General features: G+C 25.3%; 1 protein-coding gene across 1 annotated transcript in view; it reads left to right on the plus strand.

Moving 5' to 3' along the window:
- LOC136977750 (transcription factor LBX2-like) overlaps positions 1-24,020 on the plus strand; it is a 51,419-nt gene extending 27,399 nt beyond the window's left edge. Inside the window, exon 2 of the mRNA XM_067273299.1 lies at positions 23,334-24,020. Within this exon, the coding sequence (XP_067129400.1) occupies positions 23,334-23,683 (350 nt within the window). The 3' untranslated portion in view covers positions 23,684-24,020. The remainder of the gene's footprint in view (positions 1-23,333) is intronic.
- The last annotated feature ends 442 nt before the right edge of the window (positions 24,021-24,462 follow it).

Below are 24,462 nucleotides of genomic sequence, written 5' to 3' on the forward strand. Positions count from 1 at the left end.
GACCTCCATTAGCGTCCCGGTTTCGGAACCCTTGGGCTACCTGTCAACTAAAGCGTACAATCAAGCAAGTACCGCCTTGCAATTCTGGAAGATGGATTTCCTTTGCTCGTCACCCTGTGTCGCCAGGGTTAGTCTAGCAAAGGACGACATGCAACCTGTTATTACGTCATAGACAGCTGCCACACTTAGCTTCTTTCCTATCCAGCTGACTTGCTCTGGGTCAAATTGATTGTAAGTCTTCCTAATACACCCCCTTTCTTTCTTATTGTTTAAGCGTAATGCCATGTTGTGTTTTGGATGTATGCACTCTTCCATTTATTCTTTTGAAAAACTACTTTTGTAGCACCCTTTTTTCATGGCAATAACAATAAGCATTAATGATTAATGTGGTTTTTAATAAGTTTTTATCAACTACAAAACTTTTACAAGTCTATAATTGGTATATTTAAATAATTTAACTTGCAAAATACTTGTTTGCATATTCGTAATAACTATACTTAAGTTCAAGCACTTTATGAGATTTATATTCGCGTTTTTCTGCATCGAAATTTTCCGATGAATAATCTTTTAATACGAAATATCTGACCCATGATCTATTGTTGTCTATTCAACTAGTAATCTGTCATTTGTCTTCCAGTCAAGCTTCCTTTCTATAAATTCGATATCACCTCATTCATTTAAATAGCAGATTATTCGTTAGTTCATTCATTTAATTTAACATTTCAAATATAATCAAAGATATTCTGATTAAGAACGAAATATATATGGATAATAATTCTTTATACATATCATTACAGAATTTTCTGTTTCATTTATAAATTCCGCTGAAATTCACAATTTAACCAATAGCCAAATTCTGTATACATTATTTCTCTATAAATTATCTTATGTAGGCTAACAGACGAAAGCATTAATTCCTAAACTATATTTTTATATTTAAAATATATATTTATCTTTACTAGAATCTTTATAACCGATGACATTATTTAAATCATAAAGCCATTAAACCAATAAAATTTTAAAGATGTTTTCGAATGACCTTGTAGAGTTACAATAGAATTTCGTCTTCCTTTTCCGAATTGACAATAAAACGGCATTAATATGACAATGATAAATTTAAGTGGATATAAATCAAAGGAAATTTTAAAAATTGTACATCGGAAACTAAATTTGTATTGTTTACTATGCAACATTGTTCCATCAAAACAATCAAAATGAAAGATGTCGTGATCAGGCAATTGCATGCAAAGTCTACTTATATCGATCTTTTTTAAAAAGAAAAAGATTTAAAAATAAATAACAAATCTATCTCATATTTAATAATTAATTTAGATACTTTAATACATCCGACATTTTTTCAACGAAGACTTAAATTAAACTTTAATGGCAATTTATTTCCTAAAACATTATTATTTATTTATTTATTTCGAAAAAAACATAATTTTATTGAAATTTATTTAAAATTAGAAATTTTATACAAAATCTTTTAGATCCAAGTAACATAAAATAAATGATTTTATATCAGTACTGTACATTTACCTATTTTTTACGCCTAATTCTAATATATATAAAGACCTTGATGCTAAAACAGATATTTTTGAGATGACAAATTGGAGTTTTTATATAAAATCTCTGTCTGAAACTCTCTTAAATTATTTTAAATCAAAATAGCATGAGTATAAATTACCAATTTAAATTATTTATTTTACTTCTGACGCCGAGTTCCAATAAAAATAACACATTATTGATGCTATACCGGAATTTTTCTTTCTTAATATATCTCGAAGGGCTCCATATATATTATAATAAAGTAGCTTTTACATCATCCTCTTGTTGAAATAGTAAAGCCAGCTATCCGTTTTTACCCCTATTATCCTTCTATTTAACACGCTATTTTCCTATTTAGCTAATCTTATTTCTGTACCTTTTGTTTCTAAACGATTTCGTTTGCGTGTTTCTTTCCCTTCCCCCTTATTTTTCTTTTTCTTTTGTTTTCTTTACGCTTGTTTTCTTATATCATTTTTATTAATTAGTATTTATAAACGGCATTAAAAAAAAAGAAAATAAAATTCAATTTATTATATTATCGGCATCGACAAACCGATTAAGCGGTACTATAATGAATTCCACGTGATCGTTATGGTAATTTATAGAAGGGCTGAAATGGGGAAGCCATTATTTCCGTTAAGAAGGCGATAAAACATGCAATGTACCGGTTTTAAATATACGGTTTACGGATACTGTTCTCACCTTTTATTTTTAGCTTTTTTCTGTCACGAAAAAAATCGCTTATGGGTTCATTCATTCAGTCTCGAGTGGTTTAGATCATCAGGCTATATATACACAATATATACATACAGAAATATAAGCATGTGTACTGTATATTTAATGAGATGTCACTTTTGTATGTTAAAATTAGTAAATATTCTTTCATTCACTTACTAACTTAGACTTTTCATTACAAAATTTAATGTTTCCTTTCCTGTTTATTGCAGCTGTTGCGTGTCTATAAAGAATTTTATGTATATTATAATATAATGTAGAGTTAAGTTATATTGGTTGATTGATTTGTTTTAAAATAAATCTTAAAATAAAAATTATCAGAAACGCAAAAGTTGAATGAAACTGATTGATTCATGAGTTTATAATGGCTAACAACATGAAAATATTTCGCTTCGTTATTTTATTTTCTGCTTATTCTATGATTAAATTTCGTTTATCAGTTATTTATTTTCTTCCATATTAATTAGTTTTTAATCTTATTGAAAATTTTGAACGTATTCTATGATTTAATCCTTAAAGATGCGATTCTATCACGATAAACTAGCCTATATCAATGGAATTATTTTATTTATTTAAATAATGAACATTATTAAGAACAATAATCAAAAATAAAGGATTAAAACTCAAAATAAGTCATATTCTTATAAAAGTTCAATATAAATCTAAAATAAAATATAAGTTTCAAGCTGATATAGTTTAAATTGCCTCTTAAGTGCAAACAGTTCGGAATTTGTTCACTCATCTCGATTGAATAATCGGCTTTTATCGATTTTTCACAAAAAATAGAGGGTCTATAATGGATGGAAACTTATAGGGATATATGAATAATGGGATTGCATGCCGCAGTTAATAGTTAACATTCCGATGATGTCAATGGAATTTTTCATCTCAAGTTAACAATCGAAAGTTTCTTGGAATCTTTTTTTTCGATCAGCTAACAAATTCAATATGTGATTAAAATTTTGCCATGAGTTCAACACTATTATAAGTTCTTCGAGCGTTAAAATGATGGTGAAATTATCTCTACATCAGTATGCTCCTTGTATAACCAATTTCTGTATTCAGTTGCATAAGCAGAGTTGATTTCATTCATGATTTCTTTAGGATCTAGTTTTCTCGAACACTAATGTTTTATAATGTAGGCTATCTATCTTTTATTAAACTGTCCAGTGATGTATTGAATTGTGTGGGTTACATACCTATTTATCTTCCTTTTTAAGGACATTGCTACATAAAAAGTTAGACTTTGATTAATATATCCTCTATAAGTCTTTTCTTTTGAATTGTAAAAGTTTGTTATATCATTAAATTTTTAAACATTTTATTTATAATATTTATTAATTAATTCATATACTAATTTTATAATTTAATTAACTTTATTTTAAATAAATATTCTTAATAAATTTCCTTCATCCTTTCCTTCAATAGGCCTTTCAGCAAGCAAAGCTTAAAATCAGAAAAAATTATGTATATTGATCAACGCAAAATATCGCCATTTATGTATAAGTTTATAAGTTTTATATGGGTGTATTTAAATAATAAATAGGATTTTATCCATGGAAAGATTAATTTACGGCATTCTATTCGTTAAACGAATCTAAATGCTATTTTAGGATGATTATTATGTTGTAGAATCTACTTTATGTTCTATCAACCTGGCGATTAAATTCAATCAATCAACACATTCTTGGGTCTCAAAGCCTGCTGGCTATTTAAGATCTAAGATCTAAGTCTATTCTTAGATCTTATAAGAAAATAATATAGTTTCACGAACAGAAAAGAAACTTTTTTTAATGAAAATTTTCTATAATTATTTATTAAATATAGGAATATTAAATCGTGTTTATTTAAATTATGTTGGATAACTTCAAAATACTTTTTACAGAAATGGAACAGAATCTATATTATTTGCAACTTTTAATAGATCAGTTTTCTTTACTTTTTTTAATTTTTCAGTTTGACTAATATCAATATTTTATTCTCAATTTGTCACTATCTTAGTCTACATTTTAATTTTTAACAACAGACTTTTATGGTAGGGGTCTTTATTGAGCACGTGAAACTTCGAGTAAATGCTATTTTGTTGTTTCTTTAATTACTTTTTATAAATCAAGTAAACATTTTAATACTTTTTAATTAATGTTTTTAAAATAAAAAATAGGAATAAGTGCAACGTTATACTGTAAAAAAGGCCTTCAGTAAAAAGTTTTAAGATAATCAGCTTAATTTTGCTTTTATATTAATGTTTTCCAAAGTTACGGATGAATTCTTAAAAGTTTTTGGTTTTATTCTTATCTAATAGTAATTTTAATATAGAACTCTATTACTAAAATTAGTATCCTTCTCACGCAGGGCCCAATATCTTTAAAAATTCTTTGTACAGCCAGCCCTGCCCCGGGCCCTACAGCTTACAAAATAGGTCAATCGTCTAACATTAGTGATCCTTCAAACCGAGATTCAAAAGATCGAGAAGGAAAAAATTTACATCATAATGTTAATATTTTTTATATAATGGATGAAACGACAAACGACAAAAAAAAAAAAAAAGCTTATCTAGGTGTGAAAATTAAGCTATAAAAATGACCTCAAAAAAAGGAAATTCACACCAAAATAAACGAAATAGTAAATGATTGCAGGTAAGTAAATCTATTGTCCACAAGGTAGACCATTAAAATTTCATGGGAACGATTTCACACATGGCTGCTTGGATGACACGCCACAACTCCATTCTTGTATCTCACCGCAGCGGCATTAAAGTTATTACAGGGGACTAAAATCAATTAGGTAGAAGCTAAAGAAAAACGAAAGTAGCAGATGTCTTGTCTTGATGTCAGAACGGAGCGTTATGTCACGTCACGTACAACGTTCCAATTAGCATTGTGTCACGCGTTTTGCTTTACGATTTTAACTAGGATCATTTTATTGTCATTCTTACGTTTTTCAAATTTCGTTTATAAATAACTGAGTAAATATTTATTAAACTTTTTTGGCTGCTTTTTATATGTTTATAAAAGATATTGAGAGGATAAGAATTGTTCTAAATAGATTTTCTATGAAAAAACTATTAGATAATATGGTTAATAGTTAATTTTTAAAATTATTTTGCATTAAAACTGTCTTTTTAAAAAGTTTTTTATAGTAAATTTTGATGCAGATAGTTTAAAATCTAAATAAGTTATAAATATAACCCATTTTCTATTTACTAGTTCTGTATAATTTGTTTATAGGATTTGGTTTCATTACAGATTTATTATTAGATATCTAACTTGATGCATAGAAAACTGTGCAAAAATTTTGTTAAATTAGATTAAAATAAATTGCTACACGAATAACTTGTGTATCTACTTAGTTCCTGATGTTTCTATTATCAGTAAAGATGTAAAGATCCAACGTATACTTAGCCAAAAAATCAGTCTTCTGTGTCAAAATATAAAAATCACGATATCTTTAAATTCTAGAGTAGTTGCCAGTTTCTCGTAACTCCATAACTTTTGTTAATTATAGTCTTAAAATCTTATTTTAAATCATCTGTTTGATGGTGTAAAAAATTCTACATTTAGTGTTTTAATAAGAGATAATTAAAAGACGCAATAATTATAGTAAGAAAGATGTTTCAATCAACAAATCTGACGCAATTAACAGATATAAGAAAACTTTAAAAAATAGGTCTTGATAGGGAAGTAGAGGCGTGTAAATGCACGCAAAAAACAGTTCTGAGGGTACAGAGTAGTGGGGTAATTTTCAGAGACAAGTAATTTGTGAAAGCCTCAGGGAATAAAGACTGGAAGGAAGGAATTTGATAGCTTCCATCTACATGTTCTTCACAATAAAATTTCTGTTTACCGGTTATTTACATTTATTTATAACTATTTAAAATCGGTTTTATTTGTTCTATAGGAATATTGGTTTCAGTTATTACTAAGTTGATCATAAAATCGACAGTTTTATATGTGATAAATTATACTGAACCTATTAATTTGATTTTAACTTATCTTGTAGCAGCTAGCCTAAGGGATTTCTGTTGCTTTAAATAAAATTTTAGTTGATTTTAATTGTTTAAAGATTTTATTTTGGATTAATTCTGTTTTTATTATCTGTTAGATCTTGACAATTTTAAAGAATTAACGAAATCTTATTACTGTTCTTTTGATTAAATCTGTTATAATCTGATTAAATCCGTAAATTGCTCAATAAAATTTGCTAATATTAGTGTTAGATATCATTAAAATTTTGCAGAAGAATCTAATTAAATATTTCTCTTAATCAAATTATGTAGTTAAGTATTTTAATTCTGAATTTAATACTAGATACATTAAAATGATTCAAATAATTATTTTGATGCTTTCCACTGAACAATATTAAATCGCAGATAAACATTATAACTAAAAATTTTCTTTCAAAAGCAAGATAAATTTAAAATAAATCAGTAAAGTATTCATGTAACAGATTAAAAGCTAATAATTTGGAAGTATTGGCCTCAGTAAATCAGTATAATCTTAATTATCCAGAGATAGAACCTAATTAACAGTAGCCTAGTTAATTAAGCATAAATACAGATTATTATCAACAAACGATATTGTTAGCTTAGGTAGGCAGCCTTTGTAAAATGTCATCGAGTTACGTGTACGTCAGATGTTAACAAAAAAAAGTAATTTTCATGTCATCTTCTTGACGTTCTTATAGACAAATTGACAAAGTTGAGTGTAATTGTCTCATTTGAGATATTATTCTGTCAAAATATAATTGAGATTTCAAAATATCCGGTTTATTATTATCATTATTGTTATTTCCTTTATCTGCTATATTTATCACTAATTTCATCAATCTAACTACAATTTTTCTAAGATATAATAAATATTGAAGATAATAATGGTCCATGGCTAATTTAAAGATGTTAGTCTATGTGCTGCTACTAATAATTTCTCTTAGCAATTTATTAATTAAAAAACAATTGAAGGATTTATTATAATTTACAGAGAATTTGTTTTAAAATTATTCTGTGTAATTTAGTTGCACTTAAGGTGTTTAAAAAAGCTAAAACTTTTCAGATTTATTTTTAAAAAACCTTTTCTTATCTGTTTTGAATGAACAATAACTATATCATGTCAATTGTAATCGGCTTTAGGAAGAGATAGTCTACAAATAACAGATCATATTGATGAGTTTCTTCTAAGAAATCTAAACAATTGATACACAGCTAACTATTATTTAAATCTAGTACCTAATAATTATATATTTAAAATAGAATTAAAAATAGATAAATAAGCTACTTAATCTCTAATTTTTTAATTTCTGTTACCGTTTATTAATGCTTAGCGAAGAAAAAAGAAGCGATCTTTATCTTCTTGAACAAATAAAACTGTAATACTTCTTCGTTTAATATATATAAGCGACCTATTTTTAGCTGTTGTTTCAACTTTTTAATAGCAAGTTTACAATAAAAGAATCATTTCCTTGCCCTTTTGACCTTAGAATGCGTTGTACTGCATGCACTCGCTATTCTTTCTCCCTCTGAATGGGCGGAACATCCAACACCTGCATCTAAACCAAAGCCCTCCGGGAAAATTTGATATTAGACATGTTACTAGATAAGCTTTGCTTGTTAGGTTTAATATTGAATTAGTTCAGTACTTCTTAGTAACGTGTAGTTTCTCAAGAATAAGTAAAAAATCGCACTAAAATTTTGTCTATATTTCTAGAAAATAGAACTAAGTTATAAAATGTTTACAATTTTAAACAATTTACAAAGAATTTTACCTTATTACTATCCTATTTCAAGTGAAGCGAAATGAAACGAAAAATATCCCTCAATATTGAAATCTAAAGATCAAAATTTAGGCCTACGTGAAGAAGTAAGCTTTTTAATAAAGTAATTTTATAAATTAAAAACTTAAATAAATTATAAATTATTATTTATTATTTCTTGTCTTTAAAATCATATAAATGGTCCAATTTGAACCATTTCTTTTGTTTTTTTTTTAGATTTTATGCTTCATTAATTAAATGAATCTCCATTAAAAATTTTTAATAATTTATTACTAACTCTTGCAAATGATTCACATAATCTTTTAAAATTATTTTATTTTATTTTTTAAAAATCTAAACCATAAAATAAGTAACACATTACGATCGGTTCAAAGATTTAGGAAGATCTGATAACATTATAAGGCCGATTTTCGAATATTATAATTTAATGCATGCTTTAGCATTTTAAAAGTTACGTGAAATCATTCAGCTTTACATTTCTGGAATAATTTTTTATGTAGAGTAGTTCGTGAATATTGGTTTCGGATGAAATAATATTGCCTTTTATCGTTCAAAATTACGATGCGCACGATTTTCTTTGAAACTTTATGATAATCTATAGGCCTACATTATACGGAAAAATCATTTTAATGATATTAAAAATTATATTATATAATTGAAAATTTAACATTTCTTGATATTTTTTATGGTTTAAGATTTAGATATTAAGTAAAATAAGTCCCGAGATAAGAGAACACAAGAGAACTGAATAAGAAAATAAGGGAAGATAAAGTGAATAGAATTGTTAAATATTTTATAATCTTATATTAATTAAAAGCAACTATATGGCTTTAATGTTATGTAACTTTAACAGCTTCTTATATAAACATGGTTTGTGTCTTAATATATATATATATATATATTTTAAAGTAAACTATAAGTTTATCCTCGTATATAGGCCCACAATTAATTGTTTGAAACTTGCAAATATTTTCTATATTTGTAAGAAAGTCTTTTTACACAAATATAAAGTGACTCCAGTTTAAAAAGAGGAGAAGAAAAAATGATAAAAAAGAAGCATTTCTCAAAAATTTAGGACAAGTGAATTTCGATGAACTTTGTAAATATTTATTGTAAAATGGGTCATATATGACTATTAAGTATCCTATTTAAATGTTGATATGAGGTTTTGGGTGAGGAAAATCTATTGCGCAATCTTTGTTTCGCCCCAGGGGTCTTTTCTTTAGAAAGAACTTCACGCGCCTCTCGATCACATCCTGTCACGGATACGAACAAAACTTCCGGTGACATCACACGCTCCGACGACGCCAACCATCTTTTTTAACTCGTTGACGTAATTGTTGTATATCAAATTTTTGACTAATTTCGTCAAATTTTCATAACCTATTAGATCTAGGTCTTTGTCGGAACTTTCTATATTTTGGTTATGCCTGAATTGCTTTCAGTTATGTTCGCCATATCTGTCACTTCTCAGATATTTATATCCATACGGGTATGCCTATAGGCTACACGTAAGCTTGGTGATGTTCCCTTAAGCAATTACGCCTATCTTTCACGCTTCAGACACGCTTAAATTACTACTGTTAAGCCAACCGCTTAAATTCATAAAGAATACCCAATACCATAACAATATGAACTTGTAAATTTGTCGATGTGAGCTTACTTTAATCAATAAAATTTTAAAAAGTTTTGTCATTTTATTAAAAATGAAAAAATAAAAATAAAAAATTTAATATAATTTTGAGAATTATATTCAATTTATAATTTATTTTCATATTCCAGATCATCGCTTTCAAAACATGATTTATATTCTTATTTTCATGGATTTCATAAAAATCAAATTCATATAAAATGTACAGTAATATTAGCTAATAGTCTAATATATATAAATAGAGCCTTTACAATATTATACTTTATTATAATTAACATAGTTCTTAGCATTTATTAAGCTATACAAGTTGCAGTTACGGTTTTTTTTTAATAAGTTAAAATAAAATTTATCAACTTCCATTATAAATTAAATCAAATTTTTATCGCTATTCTATTTCCTACGTGTAAATTTTAATATAGATGTGACAGTATATATATATAACCTACTGTTTATGAAGGTATATCTTACAGTATATGAAGTTTATATATACTGTTATAAGCTATATTATTATTATAAAAATTTTATGTAATAAATATTTTTCTATTATAGGCTAACTATATATAATATATATATACAGCTTATAATAGAAAAAAATAAACAATAAACTATAAAAGATAAAGAATTAATTATAAAAATAAATTATGAAATTTGTCCATAAACATTTCAAAAAAATATAAAAGAAAATGAGTCTGAGTGTTGGCAAGGTATTTTTCACAAGTGAAATGCTTTCAAAATCCGTTTTCAACATTGATAAATCGCAAATCGAATTTAATAATGACAAATGACTGATTTGGATGATTTCACCTGCTTCCAATTGCTCTTTCAACCGATATTCTTTATCTTTTATTAAAATAAAATTGATTTCCACTAGATTTTTATACTCAAACGCTAAGAGATTTCTGGTTATTTTGTTCAGAGATAAAACAGATGCTAAACTTGAGCAATGATTAAATTTTGTAATTTCTAACAAATAATCATTTCATATCTAATTTCAATTCTGTTGATTGTAATTAAACTTAGGTCCTAATTTTTTTTTATTTTTTTTTTAAATAAAGATTTTGACTTGTTATAGAATTAATAATACGACGATTTAGTTTTATCTTGAGGAAACCGTGTTTTATGTTTGTTTTCTTGCGAAGACACAATGCAGTGACAGTAGATTTAAAACCTGAGCAAAGGATGAGAATTTGCCCAGTAAAGGATGAGAATTTGCCCAGTGTTTTAAATCTAATGTCACTGCATTGTGTCTTCGCAAGAGAGAAAAAAAATACGACGATTATTAAAATTGAAATTTCAAACCAGATGATAAATGCGGTAAAGGCACTAGGCTACCGATTTGAGAGCTACAGTTTCGAGTCAGAAATTTTCCCATTCATGCCCCATTCATGATTCAATGTCGGGCCCTTTTTCTCATTACCTAGTGATCCCAATTAACCTGTCCGAACTAATAGACTAATAGGCATGAAAAGGCCCTGTTAATGCCCATAGGCGGAAAAAGTTTTTAAAAAATTCAAGCTGTATCATTTCAACTTTATTTCAAAGCAAAATCTGATAACGTAAATCAAATATCGTTTGAAAATCTATCTAATTTATATATTGATATGTTAATTGCCGTCAATGATATTTTAAGATTAAGTCTGGTTTTTTTACGTGCTAATCACCTGTCGATTTTACTTTTTTTTAAAAAAAATTCTTATTAGAAAAGATTTCAACTTATATCTTAATTTTTTAAGAACATAAAAAGTAATTAGTTTGCAGCTGTTGCCTTATCTACAATCTATAATTCTTAGTTTGATTGACGTTAGACTTTTCATTAAATTTATCTGACCATCGATCCTTTGCCATTATTTGCCAAATTGTTATATAAGTAAGTGATCATTCTTCGTTTATTTATCATAAGTTGCGCTTTGTTGTAAGATCATTGTTAAAAACTAAGCTTGAGAAAGTTAAATTTGATGTTTAAATCAAGGTAAAATACGATATTTATATTCAAGAGAGTTATAATGAATATAATTTGAATTTTATTTTGTTTAAAAAGTTTAATATTAGTAAAATTAGTAATATTAAATGTTTAGTTTTATATGTAGCTATTTTTGTTTAATTATATTGTTTTAAGCAAAATTGTCTTCAAAATTAGTCAGAAATGTTATTTTAAAAATCTTATTTAGCTGTTTTATAGAGATTGTCTTGTTTAATATGTTATGTATTGATTATAAATAATGATTCAAACTTAATCTAAATTAATCTGAATGCATTAGGGTTTATCATCTTACGATAGAATCTTAAAATCATGAGATAGAATTTTAAAAAGAAAATTATAATAATTTAATTTTAACCCGTCTTAATAATGGACCTTTATACCTAATTATATATATTATATTTAGTAAGCTTACATTTTATTTTGATGGATCTACTTATTTTATTAATAAAGACGTTTCTTAAAGAGATTACTTAAAGATAATTCTATTTTTATCATAGAAATATTTTTTTATAAATTACCCGTATTATATTTTAATCATTTTGAGAAGAAAATAAGGCAAAATAAACTGCTCGATCGTCAAGTATTATTCAAGTTTAAAATATTGATAAAATGTTGCCAGAGTTGGAAGTATAATTTTCTCTTTTACAAAATTGCTGTCAGATACAAAATTGTAGGAATTTGATATTAGATAGAAGTGACAAGGTGTTATTTATCCACCTATCAGAAATAGTTTTGGATGAGGATAAAGTAGATAATGAAATATTTCCCACTTTATCTCACCTGCCTTTAGCTCTACCTTTGCCAAAAAATATCCGCCTTTACCTTTCCTGAGATCAAAATAACATTAGCTACATTATAGATAATTTTGAAAAAAGTTAGTAGATCTAGTCTAAGTGACAACTTAGTAATTGCCCATTACTTTTAATGTTAGAAGGTCGAAATAATTTTATAGGAATCACTTTCCTTAATTGATTCCACAGATTGTTATGAAGATACCGAATGCCCTACTTATTAAAAATTATATAAATGAGCTGGAAACAATTTTAGATATAATAACACCAATTTTAACTTTATTTAGACCTATTACGATTAGATCTACTATTTATCAAATAAATGACTAACGGTTAAATCGCTGATATATTCAGATATTTTAGTAACATTAATAATGTATGAAGCACTATAATTTTGTCACTAACTTTAAGAAGGCGAATTACATATCGTTAAAAAGCTGATTCTACTTACAATCAATGTAGGCTATTTAATTTTAAATAAAATTTAATTACTGAATTATATAATTTAATTTCTGACCATCCTAATAATCTGTAACTTAGTGTCTATAATTTCAATCTAGGAATTATGAAAAATGACAAAATGTTCGAATCGATTGGATAATTTACCGTGAAGGAATAAACTGAACATCCCTTTTCACAATTTCATTATATATAGGCCTATATATATTAAAGAATTGCCTTAGATTTACTATAAATTAAGGACTACTATTGAAAATATTTCTTTGCTTGAATAAACGAAGAAAGAAAATTTAATTTAGACTTTTCTTTTTATGACTGCAAGTTTCAAATTATTATTTCTAATAATTTCTATTTTTGTTTTAAATTAAAAATAATTGGATGGATTAATTTTATTTCTAAGAATCCCACAGGACAGACTTTGAGAAGATTTCTTGTTATGTCTTGTTATGCCTTGGTATGCATAATACAAAGGTGTAATGAAGTGTTTTTCTCAACGTCTGCAATGTGGGAAATTTAGAATGGAAACTTCTATCCAAGAATTTTTAATTTAAATTAATAGTTATAGGCTATTTTAGAACAAACTACACAAATTTTATTGTAATGAAAGATTATACTTTGTCTCTGTCTTACAAGATATTGTCTTTTAGCACTGTTATACAAAGTATTTTTAGTAACATATTATGGGATTTAGTTATATTTTATAAACTAATCTAAAACTTTGTATAATATTTTTATATTATTAAAGATAATGAAATGAATTTTCATAATATTCAATCATAAATTCATTTTCTATTTCACGGAAGAAGTGATTAATCAATAAATAGACTAATAGTCTATAAGTTCTACTTGTAGGCCTATGACCGAAATGCTACTTAACCTGAGGCTTATTATAGAAGGAAGCCTATTTAAATGATGTTTACAAAGATTTAGCAAACATATAGATAAAGTTAGAATTCCGATAATTAGGCAACCTACATAGATTTCATCTAAGTTAGCCTAAAACTTGTTTTAAAGACTAAATGACATTTAATGGGACAAAATCATTAAGTCTTGTTCTGACTTATTCTATAATTCCTAAAATTGTCATTAAGTTTTGTTTGAGGCCTATTTTCAAATGATATTTTTTATGCAAGTTATTATTTTTGTACCTCCCTGTTTTTTGAATAGATCTGATAATTATTATCTTGTAAAGTACGTACCATTGGATTATTTCAAGTATGTCAAAGTGATATGCTATTTTTATTATAATTTTTATAATATTTATCAAATTTTAAGTGAAATTTATTATAATTTAAGGTAACTCTAATGTTAAAGATAACTAGAAAAACATAGAGCTAATAGAAGTATAAAATTCTATTTTTCTTATAACGCCTATTGTTTCTGTGTCCTAATAGTGTAGATAATAATGTACTGAAATTTTTAACGTAATTTTTTTATGAAAATTCCAGTAAATTATGAAGTTTAACCAGAACTCGATGCATGGATCTTTTGTAAAGGCCTTTGAATTAACTTTCAATTTATTCAAGATGAATAGTCTATGTGAACCTATAATTCTCAGTTTATTTTTTTCAGTCTAATTCTAAAATTAAGAAGAAATTTTAGTTAATCATTCCAAATAGTAAAATAATTTACATTTTCCATTAATTTCCATATTTCTGGAAATTTATAGACGCAAACTAATACTGTGTTTTGCTTTATTCCGTTATGAATTATAAATTAATTTATTTGTAGCGTTATTTTTTTAATAATATTATAGTCTTATTTTTCTTAAGCAAAATCCATAGAACTAATTTGGTACGGTATTTCTACGTCTAACATTTTTAAATAATTAACTGTTTTTTTAAAAAAAATAAGTTAATTTATTAAAAATTCCCAAAGTTGTTCGTTTAATAAATAAACTGAGAAATTCCTTCTAGAAATATTTTATTAAATTCAATTTTAGTTAGCCACAGAATCTTACATTAATACATAAGCAATATGAAAATGCTGACATTCTAACTGAAAATTCTAAGACATTAATTAAAAAAATATAAATTAATTTAACTTCAGTCATTATAGATTTACGCAGATTCTATGTTTAGACATAAGCCTGTACAAAATGAAACGAAGTCGATATTTCTAAGTACAAAATATATCGCAAACGTCTTGGAAATCATTATAAAAGATAAAAAAAGATACGAAGCTTAGCTCCAGATGCCAAATTATATCTTTCGAAGATTTTTTCCTAACAGATTCGTGCCCTTGGATGAAGGCCAGCATTCTAAAAGAGATTGGACAGGTGAAAGAATTTTCTTAGACCCACCCTCGATAAAGTAAAAAAAAAAATTATATTATTCCAATATATATATTTTATTAAGTCTTTTTGCCTGAAACTAATTATCATCAAGCTAATAGTATTAATATTTTGAGTAAATTTTAGTCGACGTGCCTTTTTAAATAGCATGCAATTATTGTCACACTACAGACTTTTACCTGTTCATCAGATTTACACCTGTTATGACAACAGTGCGACACACGATAAAAATCTCTCGATAGGGAGAGAGTGGGCGTGGATTACGGTCACGGTGCATTCGTTTTGCTTCTTCTCTAATTCGTTTCAAGATGATCCAATAGAAATGAAGAGGGGCGTGGTTTATAACGGGTACAACCCTTTGTTTACGAGTAAATTTAAAATTTTAACTCTTGTTTTCAAATGTATTTTCCCGATTAAGTAAGATTAAAGCCCAGAATGCTAGCGATCGTATTTAAAGAACTAAATACTATATTTTTAATCTGCCAGTTCTTTCATGGAAATATAAAGATTAATATAGATTAAATTTTAAAAATATTGTTTAAGAATAAATTCTTTCAAAGAGTTTTTGTTCTAGATTTAGAGAATCAATAAAATAAATAAATGATAAAATATTCCCATAACTTTTTAATCATAAGACTTTTCATAAATTTTCTAATACAACTTAAGGTTAAATGAGCTAAAATAAAACTAGAAAATTTAATTATGGATTCATCAGTTTAGCGCTTATTTAAGCATACATATTGTGAATAAAAGAAGAGAAATTTATCTCATTTATTATATTTATGCGTATATTTTAATATATAATTTATATAAAATCTGAAACTTTTTCAAATTAGCAGATTTATTTCTAATATTAACCTTCCTTCCTTGAAATATAGGCCTAATTTCAATAGCATAAAGCATATAAATAAATAAAAGAAAATTAAACTATTGGCCGGAATTTATTTATTTTTCAAAACAAGTAAAGATAAAATTACAAGAAATTGCAATTTAATCTATTATTTTAATGTTGAAGACTCTAATTAGTAACTTACGAAGAAAACAGAAATATTTGATTCAAAATATTTTTATCTTTTAATGAAATATAAGAATCAATTTTTTTGTTCACCTTCAGTTTCGAAGTAGTTTTGCGTATTACAAAATTTGCAAATTCAACTTTATTAATTAAACATTTGAAAATCGGTTGATATATATTGAGACAGGGCGATAAATTTACTTCAGATTTATTAAAATTAATACTCGAGATTCTCTTATAAATAGGGTCTACTATTTTCTTATATCCTACGAGAATAGGAGAGAATTTGATTTAAAACTTTACAATCAAAATAATGATGATATTTTGTAGATAATAATAGGCGCAAGTCTGTTTTAGAGATTCTAAAGTCTGATTTGATAAGTTCAGCTTACATTATTTTTCTTAGATGCTATCAGCCTTTCACCAATCCCTTTATCGATTCCATCCTATCTCTTTCTCTTATATTTTACAGAGCTAATTTCACTTATCAAAGTAGCATTTAAATAACATTTTAGCCCATTTGTCATCTTAATCGCTTTTCTATGACTACAAAAATAACAGCCTAAAGAACTTTAGGATCAAAATAACATTCACTCATTCAAGTTTACACTTTAGATAAGTTGTGAACTTATGTTTAATTTATAACAGAACAAATTATAATTATGAATACACCCAGATTTTAAACAAAAGAATATAAAATTTAGAAAACACAATTAACAATTTTTAAAGCCTATAATAATAAATAATTGATTAATTAAAAGAACTTTTTAATTTTGTTTTCTTTATTAAACCTTCTTCATTTTTCTTTTTATTTAAGTTTTTAATAGGTTATAACTAAGTTTTTTAAAATTATGGGCAAGTTTATGTTATAATTTCATGGCGAAGTTATCTATTGCATTATTTTTTAGGCTTTTCCAAATTGAAAATAAATAAATAAAATTATACTTGAGAAAAACGAAAAAGAAAATGGTAGGACCTATAACTTATAACTCATCATATTATTACAAGCTTTGGAGTAGACTCATAAAAATTTTATGTTTTCTTACGACATTTCCTGTTCATAGAAGTAATAAATGAATTCATCAATTTTATGTGAAAATGATAATTTCTCATCTTTTTATTTCCTAGTATTATTGAATGATTATCTTAAATCTAATCATATTAGGAAGATTAATTTGATATCTTTTATTACCATTTTCAGTTTATCTACTAAAAAACAAATTATTTTTATTCTTAAATTTAAAAGATATAAAATATGACGAATTGCTGCTTACCATCGTTATTTCAGTTATTTAATCCCATGAATTCTGTAGAAAGTTAAAATAACAAACAGATATTCCATAATAGAATATTTTTTTGTTTTAAATCCATTTGTTATAGGCCTATAGCTTATATAAAAGCATAATATTTTCATACTAAATTATAAATCCAAAGTTCTCTTATGCCAAAGGCTCAAGAAAAATATAATTAATGTATCACTGGTTAAGATCTACTTCGTTCTATACCCATTTTTGTAAGTTTTGAGAAATTGGTTTTGATAGTTTAAGAGAGCCGTTAAGAGAATAGACATAGAACAAATTTTGTTTTGTTCTAACGGCGTCTATAATAGAGATGAGTCAAAACAGAATTGGATAAAGACATGGAAAAAGTTAATATTAATATTTCAAAATATCCAAAAATGGGGATAGAACAAAATGGTTCTAGGCCGGTGATATGTTAAAAGGATGTAATAAAATGTAATAACATTTATTATTATTTAAAGTGAATCCATTTCATGAAATTAAAGATTAAAAGATTGAGTATTAAAAATTTGTTATCTTCATTATCATTATTTTTTAATTGAGATAAAGAAATTTATAAGTTGATAAACTACACAAATAGTTTCTTCGATTATTTTCTCTGAATCTGAAGCTACTAGTAATTCATTATTTTCAGCTTCAGACAAAAAATAAAAAATAAATAAAAATTTGCACTTCCTTTTTTTTCTATTCAAAATTATATTAATTAACTGTGTAAATCGAAATATTAACTTAAACTTATAAATTATTCTAATATTTAGGTAAAGCCTTTACCAATCGTAATAGAAATTAATTTGTTTAATATTTTTTGTTTGAATGCTAGAAAAATTATAAATTCTAAGCTTCTATTCCATTATTTGTATATAAACACATTTTTCCAGAGAACATAAGGATAAGATAAGGAATCTCGATTAAATTCCGACAAATAAAGTAATTTAATCTAAAATAAATATATGTTATACTCTAAGTTTCAATTATATTATAGAATTAAAATTATCTCATAACTTAGCTTACATCAAAAAGTTTCATAAAATACAATAATTTTGACGTAAATATTAAATCCTCTTATACATAAAATAAGGTAGAATATGCAATTTTACTTTGAATTGTATTTAGATTATAGATTTAAATAAATTATTTCTCTATCTCTCATAAGCTTCAATTAGAGCTTTTTAGAAGTCCCACGAAAAATCGAAAAAAAAAATTAATTATCGTTTATTCCAATCGAAATCCGAGCTTACAAATGACACGGTAATAATCTCTATAGTTTTAAATAACCATCAATTAATTATTCATGATAATTACATCCCGGAAAACTTATTCTATGCACGACTGAACTCAGTCCAATTTGTAACAAAATGGAAGGAAGATAGAATGAATAAATATCAGATGCTGCGGGCTTAATTGTCCATAATTGGTAGTTTTTCTACGTTCGAAGTTCAATTTTCATATGTGACAGACTCTGTTAATGTAATCCGAGATAATTTCATGAAATGGTAACTAGAGGCGCCTTAATATTTATTAATTTTACCCTTTCAGAATAGCTTTTTACGTTTGATCGAGATATATAGAACCTATTAACTATACTTTTGTTATTTTAGAGAAATAAAGAATGGATCTAATAGAGGGTATGATAACTATTGTACGATTTCGATCGTGTGAAACGATCGTTTTGAATATTTGAAATTTAATTAACACGTATAATAAAGGACAAAGTTTGGGATATTGAATTGTTTGGTATTTAATTTAATGTTTACAATTGATAGAAATACTTAATTTTAAATACTGAACTATGTAGTAATTGTCTAGTGTAAATGAGAATGTATTGATACGACAAAATGAAACGTTAGTTAATTGCTTGTTCAATCTTATAAAAATCAATTGGGCATAATTTCTAACTTTTTAAGATAAAACAGTTCTATAAATACTTGATTACTAAATTTTAATAATAAAAATAGTTTTTAAACTTTAAAAATTAAGAGTTGAATACCGAGGATTAAAATTTAAAATATTTTTCCTTGATGAACTAAATCGATTTTATTCTCAGAGACTAATAAATTCTAGTGAAGAATAGATAAAAACTAGTAAATAAGTTAATTGTAAAGCTACAACAACTTTATGTAAAAAAGATTAAAACTATCTTGAATTAGATCCCTTATTTGATATATCATTGAAAAAGACTCATATTTAAAATATTTAGTACGAGCAATGACAAATTTTTAATTTAGTCATTTTAATTTTTTTTAAATCTCTTACTCATTCTGTTTAATTGCAAAAGATATAAACTTAAATGTATGAAATTATAAGTTTTTCGTCTTGATAAAATAATATAATTTAATTTATATTTCACTAATTATGTGGCTAATAAATTCTGAAAAATAGTAAATATTCTATTTATAATAGTTCATCGTACGTTTTCACCTTAACAAATATTTATGTACTGTACAGAGTATAATATAAAACTTTTATTATATACAAATTATCTGATTATAATAATTTATTATTTAATTATTGTTTCTGGGCACAAAAGCCTATCTGGCTGACCTACACCAGGAGTAAGTAAATACAGTAGGTATGAAAATAAGTATACAGCAGAGTAAAAGGTAAATATTAAATATGCATTATATATAAATATAAAGACAAAACATGAAAGCAAAATGAATAAGTTAATGGCAAACAAGATATAAATATAAGCACTATGCAAATATATGAAGCGAGACAGTCAATTTATTAAATAAACTAGTATTTGTAAAACGGATATAATATGTTATTCTTTGAACAATTTTCACAGATGTGAAAGATCTCTAGAAGAATAAAGATATAGATTACTAAACATGGACTAGAGATAGTTTTCAGAAAATTTCATAGGTTTGTCTTATTTTCCAAGATCGTTTTTACATAAACGTCAAATGGTAAACATAAAATTCTGTTAATATCAATGCAATATATTATAATTATGAATTATCAGTAGATATATTATTTATAAAATAGTCACTGAATAAATTTCTATAAAATACCAATACGTTTACAAAAATCACGCGCAAAAATTTAAATTTTTTTCTTATAATTTTAAAAATTCAGACTATAATAATTATGATTAGAGTAGAGACGATTATGTATTTAAAGATCTAAAAAAATTCATTTTATAATTTATTAAAACAAAACAACAACATATTAAATTAAAATCAATTCTTTATAAAAACAAATTTGAATAATATAAAAACATAGTCCTAATAAGAATAAAGTAATGTCATCTTCATAAAATAATTTATAAAGTAAAATTCTTATGAGTTATAAATGTAAATAATAAAATTCGATATATATAACAAATAAATACTTTTTATAATAATTAATTCACAAATATTTCTAAAATTACGATATTTATTCTTTGAAATTCAATATTTTATTTATTAATAACTTTATTCAGAATGAATTCGATTAAAAATTATTTCTATAATGCATTAAAATTCATAGATACAACTCAAGTTCATAATTAAGCATTAACATAAAACCATTAATCTTTGAACTTCCCCCTTTTCCCACCTCCAAGACTCATACAATTAAATAGTAGTTATTAAAACTCAATAGATTTAAAAGCCACTTTCCCCATTTTCATTTGCATGAAACAATTGTTTGATCTGATCAACATGCAGTGAACAACTTGCAACAATTAGCAGAAATAATGTATCACGAATTATTTAATTGTCACTATAGGAGTCCTATAACCCATCCAGCAATTATCTGCTTTCCACTATAAGCCTATCTCTAGTGACAAGCAATCGAATTTTCAACAGCAAGTATACTATATACGTGATCAGAGATAATGACATCTCGATTGCAGACGTAGGAAAAATAGAAGTTTTCGTACATCCAAGTGGAAAGTTGACGTGACAAACTTTAATAAATCATGACTTAACTTTTTATTGAGATAAGAGCTGATGACGTTCACCAAACGGCAAATCCTTTGTTTGTCCAAATGATATCAAATGATATGCCTATTTCTACTGAGCACTATTCTCTAAACCGAGAAGAATTTTAATTTAAGTTTTCGTCTTAATTATCAGAAGAAATAATTTATTATCACAGTCAATTAGTCGAAAACACGATCTACCCAACTATGAATTAATTTAGACACATTAAAAGTTTTCTGATTCATTTTAAACAATGGAATATAATTATGACTTATATTTTATCAGGAGTGAAAAATAATTATTTTTAGAACTAAACGTAAATTATTTTCATTAAATAGCATTTATTATATTCTAAAATTAACAATTAATTTCATTCAAAATTTCCAACAATTGATTATTTTTAAGAACAAAACTGATTATACTTTTTACTCGTTAAATTAAAATTTTAACAATAAACGCTTAGTAATGTTTTTATTATAAATAAAAGAATCGTGTTAGACGGTGCTAGTTAGGCAATTTAAATGATGTCAGCAAGTAATTAATTAACATAGTATGATTGACATTTGGTAGATTCTATTCTTAATTTTTGTAGATGAAATAAGAGATTATAATCAAATTCTAGTGTAGAGTGTATAGATTTTATAACTCATTTTAAGAGAAAAGCAGGTGTACGAAATAAAAACTTGAATAAGAATTTAGTATTAATTAAATATAAAACAATTTCTTATGTTGTCGATCAAGTTAATTAAATATATATGCATGAATATAGTGTTAATTAATTAAATAGTTAAAAGATATATACAAATATGAGACAAAGTTCAACAAATTTACCTGTTTAAAGTACGGAAGAGACTAAAAAAGTGCCTAAAAAAGAAAAAAAGTCGATTCCACTTAATGATTTTTTTTTTGTTTTTGTGATGTAAAGAATTATGGACTTTAATTTATTTATATGGTCTTCCGATATATTTGTAATATATTAAAATATTATATATTTAATATATATATATATATATATACAAATTTGCTAAAATTTTTCTCAAATTTCCGTTAACTATGAATAAAGGCTTATGTTTAGTGAATTTTTTGTCCTAGTTTCATATTATACTAATTAAATATTTATTAGTTAGTATCAGTATTCATAAAGTTTGGTTCATTTAATAAGTTAAATCTAAATAAGAAAATCTCATAAATTTCAATAATAAAATTTAAATTGAATGGATATTGATACATTTTTAATATTTCATAATTAATAAAATAAAATTTATTCGTCGAAATTACATTTTCTTGTGGTTAGATTTCAACATTTTCTTCATAAGTCAGATTTCAATTATTTGAAATTCTTGATCAAAAACTGGAATGGATCATATTCGACTTTTTAAAATATTTAATCTCAAATTCTGTGTAAAGCTTAAAAAATTATCAGTAATTTAATGCAAGCGGTATTATTATAATGTGGTCTCTTATTATTTTCTATTTATCTGTATATTGTACTAATAAGGAGATAATTATTATAAATTTGTTAATACAAGTGTTCTTTTCGGTCTATAAAAGGTATATTTATAGTTTATATTATGTACAGTACTTAATATTTGTCTGTAAGTATATTAATCATCCGCTATCAATTTTCTGACATTATATATATAGACTATAGGCCTATATATTCTTATATCACTGCATTAATTAAACTTTTAAATTTCATTTTACTTTTCTCCAACAATAGCTTAAGATATTGCTTATAACTAATTCACACATTACGAGATTTATTCATAACTTAAACTTGGAAAATTGGAAAATATAAACGATTCGTTTTTGTGATAAATTTATAAAATCGATTAAAATTTTATAATAAGTTAATTTATAAAATTATTTTCATATCTATTTCTAGATGTGTCACAAGATCATCTGAATTTGTTTAGCAATCGTCAACAACCTAAGAAGAAAAGAAAATCGAGAACAGCATTCACCAATCATCAGATTTTTGAATTAGAGAAGAGGTTCCTTTATCAAAAATATTTATCACCAGCTGACAGGGACGAAATCGCCCAATCTTTAGGATTAACAAATGCACAGGTCATCACATGGTTTCAGAATAGAAGAGCGAAATTGAAAAGAGATATGGAAGAATTAAAAAAAGATGTCAGCGCAGCTAAAATGCACAACATTCACAAGACGATTATTGATAATATACAAGATCTAAATCTGATGAAGAAAGACGTGCACAAAATTAGTGATTGACGTGAAAGAAATTTTGCATAATAATCTTAAAAATCTTCTGAATTTTTACATTAATTTTTCTCTTATATTTAATTTGTAAAGAATTAAGTCATTTCAATTTCTTGTTATAAACTCGAAAAAAACCAAAACTATTTTGGTCGGACGTACTTAAGTTTCGTTGTATTAAATTTATATCAATAATGACTGCCATTTATAGAAACACTGAACTTCTTAAGTGTGTAAAAGTGCTGAACCAAAGTGTGCATAAGATTAGAAAATCTTATTATTTTTTTTCTAAAAAAGTATATTATAAATTCGCTATATTTGGTTGCGACAATAGTTCCTCAAATAGTATAATTGGTCACCTAAGTTTCGTTAAAATAAATAGTAGCAAAGAAACCGTCCATATAACGATAGATATCAAGCTTTCTAAATTAAAATAATTTAAAATTTATATATGTATAAATTCAGTAATGAATTTAAACGAAGATTAATTAAATTGTTGTTTTTATAATATTTAAAAAAGTTAAGCTATAATTTTAATATAATCAGAGGTATTTTTAATGCCTTTTCTTTCCACAGCATAATAAAAATTAGCGTTTTAGATATACGAAAATTAAAATATAGATTAAATATTAATTTTAAAAAATTATAAATTAATTATAGCCTATAGACACAATTTAATAAACAATATTTTTATGAATTACGACAGTAAAAATCAGAAGATTAGAAAGATTATCAAGAAAAAAAAATTCCTGGAGGGGATTAAAATATTAGGAAGCTAGTCCTTGGGTTTTTAA

Source organism: Centruroides vittatus, unplaced genomic scaffold (genome assembly GCF_030686945.1).
Source record: "Centruroides vittatus isolate TY-2023 unplaced genomic scaffold, ASM3068694v2 contig_474, whole genome shotgun sequence".
NCBI classification, from domain to species: domain Eukaryota; kingdom Metazoa; phylum Arthropoda; class Arachnida; order Scorpiones; family Buthidae; genus Centruroides; species Centruroides vittatus.